The sequence below is a fragment of the Dendroctonus ponderosae genome, unplaced genomic scaffold (assembly GCF_020466585.1).
Source record: "Dendroctonus ponderosae isolate FM_Combo_2020 unplaced genomic scaffold, Dpon_F_20191213v2 Dpon_F_20191213_7, whole genome shotgun sequence".
Taxonomy (NCBI): domain Eukaryota; kingdom Metazoa; phylum Arthropoda; class Insecta; order Coleoptera; family Curculionidae; genus Dendroctonus; species Dendroctonus ponderosae.
The window spans coordinates 4365952-4371716 of NW_026018916.1; the positions used below are offsets into that span (position 1 = coordinate 4365952).

Below are 5765 nucleotides of genomic sequence, written 5' to 3' on the forward strand. Positions count from 1 at the left end.
GAAATTTTCGAAAAAAGAATTTTCAATATTTTCCTCGTACTCCCCAAGGGAGCATCTATCACCCCTTAAAAGGAATGACGCCAATTTTGAATCACCCTGTATAGAGCTTTAAAAGGGCCACATTTGAAAATTAGTTTCACCTACTTACACAAAGTGCCTCCCAAATTGTTTCATTCCAAATTTTAAAAATATCTTGAATTTTTTTGTGGTAGGTGGGACAAATTGGACCCATTTAAATGGGAACCACCTTGGAGCTTGAGATTGTATGCCTGTGTCACACTCAGAAAAACCTATTTGTTTGCTCGTGATATAAAGGCTGGAATAAGGTGGGCTTATTCCCCCGATAATTTCCCTACACAAACGACCGCCACCGCCACCACCAAAAGGAAAAACTCACCACTAGGAACATTCGATTGAAGAGATCGCCTACCGCGCCTCTGATGCGAGGGCTGTAGACCAGGAGCACTGACCGCCCTCTTGGGCTGAGTGGGCATCAGCCTGGTGATACCGGGCGGGCGATAACGCGCACTTTTCACGTTCTGAGCCAAAAACTGCTGGCTCTGAGCCTTCTGCAGCGCCGCCACTGAGGTGGTGGGCAATCGCGGCAACGAGTTGGTGGTCTGAGGCCCGCACTGCATGCTGCGTGGAAGAGTGGCGCGGTTCTCCATGTCATCGTCTTCGTCTTCGCCATCGGCAGAGGCGCCCGATCCACACGAGGCCGCGTCTGGAACACTCGACCGCCTCCGGTTCGGTTTGGTGGCGGTCGCCACCCACAGTTTGTCTTCCGAAGTGCCGCCCCCGATGCTGCCGCAACTCCGCACCCTGTCCAGCTGCTCCCTGCTTAACGACTTGTGGCTGAAGAGCAAATCGCCTGCCGATCGGCGCTTGGCCGCAATGGCCAGGGCCGAGGCGGAGGCTGAGCCTTCTCCTCCGATCAGCGAGAGTCGGTTGCGGGAGTCAGTAGCTAACAAGGCGGACTCGAAGCTGCCCCGCCAAGAGAACCGCTCGCAGTCGCTGGCCTCCCGTTCTTCCGATATCTCCGAAACGCCACTGATCGACTGGTGGAGGTTCTTGTTGGTCTCCATCAGCAGGTCATGCGACCTGCTCCTAGGCAGCAGGTTGTAGCTTGATCCTGAACCTTCGAGGAAAGTGTCTGGCAGGTTGGTGTCCGAGGTGCTGTCTTCATCAGTGGTGGTCGAGGCGCTGCTTAGTTTCTGCTGCAGCCTGCGATGGTAGTTGCGGCCCTTTGGGCTGTTGGAGGCGTGGCTTTCCCCACTGGACACTTCATGCATCAGGGCCACCAGGCGGCTCCCAATGTGGTGCATCACCTTGGCGATCAAGGGCGGCGAATTGGGGCTGGCCGGCCTTTCTTCCACCGCCATCTTCTCAAAGCTGGCCACCAACTTCTGGTAGACAAACGCCGTTTCTTTGTTCAGGCCGTGCGTTTCGTCCACAATGCCGCCGTCGCCAGCATCGCCCTCCTCATCTTCGACCCCATTATCGAACTTGTTGATAATCTGCTTGCAGCTGTCGGAAATCTGCTGTTGGAGCGCCGACTTCGTGCACGCCCCCTCCAGGTCGCTGCTGGTGTAGTCGCTCGAATCATACGAGTCACTCCACGTGTCTTCACTGCTCAGATATTCAACAATCTCCCGCACCTGGTCGTCCCGTATTCCCGGCACTGTTTTCATCAACCGCGTCAGCTCGTTCTCGAAATAGACCAACTGGGGTGGTTTGCAGCGGTTCTTTGCGCGAGGAAACGGCCGTGGGGAGGATCGGTTGCTGAGGTTGGGCGTGGAGGGCTTGGAAGCTGACGAGTTGGCCACCATGGTCTTGAAGAACTGCCGCATCTTGCTCATCATCAAGTTGGTCTCCTCATCCGAGCTCCAATTGTTGAAGCTGTCCTTGCGCGTGAGATTGGTGGCGGGCGGTAGGGACCCTGGAATGCTTCTGTCCTTCTGTTGATCATCGGCCCGTTTTTTCTCCTGATTGGCCTGACTATCTGGGGACTTGTTGGCATCGCGCTGGTCTTTCAGTAGGTCATCGCAGCTGCCCACAAAGCCACTGTCTCTGCTTTGCTGGTTTTTGTTGGTTGCTAAATTCGAGGGCGGCACTTCCGGCTGCGGCGTTTCATGCCCGTCCTCTTCCTCCTCCGAGTATTTTTCTTCCTGCGTGATTTCCAGGTTCTTAATGTCCTCCAGGCTGGCCTTTTGCTTCTTGGTCTTTTTGCGCTTCACCGTATCGAACTGGCCGTCCGCCTTCTCGAAGCCCAGCACCTCGTCATAGGTGTCCGAGTCTGAGCTGGAGGAGTCCTCTGAGCTGTTCTGAGCCTCCAGCTGCTGCTCGCTGCCCGCCAGGTCGGGGTTCCCCAGTAGGTTATCCAGGGAATTCGAATGAGACCTTCCAGTACCTCTGGCTCTGACCAGGCGCTTGCGTCTCTGCTCAGGACTGGGTTTGCCTTCGCTGTCGCTCCCCACGCTTCCATCTGAGTCCCGGCGTCCGGCAGTAAATCCCATAAACCCGCTGAGGAAGTACTTTTCCAGCCGGGACGATGCCAGTTCTTCGGGGTTGTCATTCTGGCTGTCTTCAGCGCACCCCAACGACTCCATGCCTTCAGAGTAAATGCTGCTGGTCTCAGAAAAGGCATCCTCGCGGTTGGAGTTGAGGGCCGGCACAGTTCCATCCCCTAAGCCAAAGAAGAAGTACTTTTCCAGATCGGTGGCGCTGGCAGGTCGCTCTCTCCTTGCTTTCCTCGGCGCCTGCTCGACCTCGCTCTCCTCACAGCTCTCCTCCACAATGGTGTGCAGCGTGAAGTCGATGGCCGCCCGATGGTATCCTCTCAGCTCATCTTCCTGATCCACCACGGCGGAGCAGGTGAGCGTGACCTCATCTCCGGAGGAGGAGTTCTCCGAGATTGAGTTAGTGGGGAAATCGTCTTCGTTGTCCTCGTCATCGTAGCTCAGATTCTCCACCCAGGAGTCGTCGTCCGCTAAACCTTCCTCGAACGCACTTAGAGTTTCCGCGGAAGTGATCACAGTCACGCTACTTTCAGGGCTGGTGAGGTTCGGATTGCCTGCAAATAAAGAAAAATGTGTTAAAAACAGGCTCTATTAAGGCATATAATGGCAGAAAGCCAACTGGAAGGTGCATTCATAGAGCCAAAGGCTTTAATAAAGAAAATGTGAAGCACTTTTTTAATGTTTTGGAGGCAGAATTTGAAAACGCAAATGGCCAGCTGCTAGAGCTGATAAGAGACTTCAGACCTAATTCCAATATGTTTTTGCACTTGAAAGCAAGCCTTAAAATCTGCTCAAAGAGATCTTCTCCGGAGGAAATGCCAAGGCTCTTTTAAAAAACGGTGCGCTTTAAAACATAAAAAAACAGGAATATTTTATCCATGCTTGCTGCAGAACCAGAAAATTTTGAGAAGCAAAGAAAGGGCCTCGAAGAGGAAACGCGCCTGGAAAGGCTGAAGTTACAACATCTCCATTTAGGTTTCTGGAGGATAGAAAAGCTGAAAAGTGGTTTGAATGCATTTTAAGTAGAGTGGTGCCAGTCGACTCTCCGTAATATGAAACTAATAAATTAATATGCGAGTTTTCACACAAAACGAAACTTTTTGATCTTTCGAAAATTCTGAATCCCAAGTTAATTTTGAGTGCAAATTTTCAAATTGATTTAAAGCCTTCATAAAGTTTCGTTCAATGCATCAGTTTCGCACAAAGCTTGGACAAATGCGTGAAAAAAGTGAAACTAAATTCGTATTGACCTTATACACGACGAATGGGTTCGGAAGAGAAAGTTTTCGTTCAGATTTAAAGCAGCAGAGTTCTACCATAATGTGTAAACATACTCATGAATACTAGATCGTTTATGGGCGGGGGTTCAACTAATTGCTAATTAAAAAAGGGAAATTTATTCATTGCTTCTGATTTTTTTTTGATAGGCGGATGTGATCGCAGATATTTCGGTTTGGATTCGAGCGAATTGTTGGCTGCTCTCAACACGCAAAACTTTAAAACATGTTTTTTCGGTTGATCCAAAAGTTATGCAAATTAATACAAGCTTCTACAACTGTTCTATTTTCCCACATATGGATACTTTCACGCTCCAAAAATGATTTTTACATTTTTACACAAATACAAAAATAATATCATTATTCCATGTAACTGCAAAAGTAAAAGGAGGTTTACAAAACAGATTTTTTTTACGACTTTAATCATACGTAATTCAGTTAATGATTCCTATGTGACAGAATTTATAATTCAAAGCAGTGAATTTGAAAAACTGCATAACAAAAAAGTGAATTACCATAGAAAATAACCAATTTCTGACCAAAACAATTGTAAATTTATCCAATAACTGGTGTCAAAAAACTCGATTTTTCGATGAAATTTTTCACCGAATTACACCAAAAAAACGTTCAAAAGTCACACACAAATTTTGTTAAGATTTTTGTCTCAAATTTGCCCGGTAATAATGCTTTAGTTCAGTGATTTCCTTACTTTGGAGTGAGGATTTTTACGCGAACTGTTCAATAGCGCACTTTATCAAGTCAACTGGGGTTAAATCGGGAGATTTGCTGGCTTGGAGTGGAAAATTTTCAAGCAAATTCCTTAATTGCAGAAAAAAATACTTTCTGATGCTATTTAATTAGTTTGTCACTTTTTAAATTGTTTTTTGCTTGCGTTTTAGTATTTTATTCGTTTAATTCGCAATGTTTGTGGTATTTTAATCGAGATTATAACTATTTGGATCGTCGGATGATAAAATCGACATCGAAAACAAACCTACGACAATGGAAAAATGCGTCTTCACTCTCCACAATCGATTGGTTTAAATGAAACCTTGTGAAGAGCGAGGAGAAATCACGCGTTTTTTTCCTTTAGGATGTGATTAAACGCCAACGAAAAGACAAAGAAAAAAAGCGAGCGTATAAAATGTGAAAGTACAAAGAATTCACAGGTATAGGAGGAAACGGGTATTGCACCGAGCAGCGTTCGACCTCCGTTGAAAATGAAAAATCGAACGCTATCATTGATATTTAAGTAGAAAAAAATGGGAAAACAATAGCAATCCAAGTGGTTTTTATAGAAAGTGGAATTCCTTGCAAATGTTAGGTGCATTCGTGCATGTACCCGCTAAAAATCGAGCAAAAAAAACGCTGATTGGTTAATGCTTTGGGAAAAAGTGCATAGTGTTATGCAATCGACGGTAAATAATAATTTGTATAATAATTAACAAACCGAACGGATGGGATGGTTGGCAGCAAAGGAAGAAGCTTATCAGTTCAGAACCAGTGATTTTGAAATTTGTCTACCTGAGTGGGAGGGTCATTTTCAAAAAATTGCCAAACATTGACCAAAATCGGCATGCAAATAATATTTGCTGTGTTAGTAGAGCGAAGTGTCTGCTATTCAACAAATGATTGCGCAACTTTCCATATGCTCTACTTTTTGGAAAAATCAAAGTCGAACACAGTGTGGTTAAATAAGATATTTCTGCTCTAGCTGGGAGTCATTTTCAAAAAATTTGTGAAAAATAGCCTAAAATTCGAATACAAACCAAATTTACTATGTTGGTAGAGGAAAGTGTGCTTTATACAAATGAGGATTGAGGAAGTTTGTCCAAGAACTGGTTTTGGAAAAGATAACTAATGAAGACAGTGGGGCAAAATCAAGTAGGTAAAATTTCCCTAAATGGACATCCAAATAATATTTGCTGTGTTAATAGGCTGAACTTTTCTCTTCTCTATTAAACAAAGG

The 5765-nt window shown here is 45.9% G+C and overlaps 1 protein-coding gene across 2 annotated transcripts in view; it reads right to left on the reverse strand.

The window, feature by feature from the left end:
* The window catches only part of LOC109537735, a gene marked incomplete in the record, with an annotated part of 63314 nt that overhangs the window by 8454 nt on the left and 49095 nt on the right, over positions 1–5765 (reverse strand). For both annotated transcript variants that reach the window (XM_048668400.1, XM_048668401.1), the window contains 1 exon segment: positions 398–3073. In XM_048668400.1, coding sequence (XP_048524357.1) covers positions 398–3073 — 2676 coding nt within the window.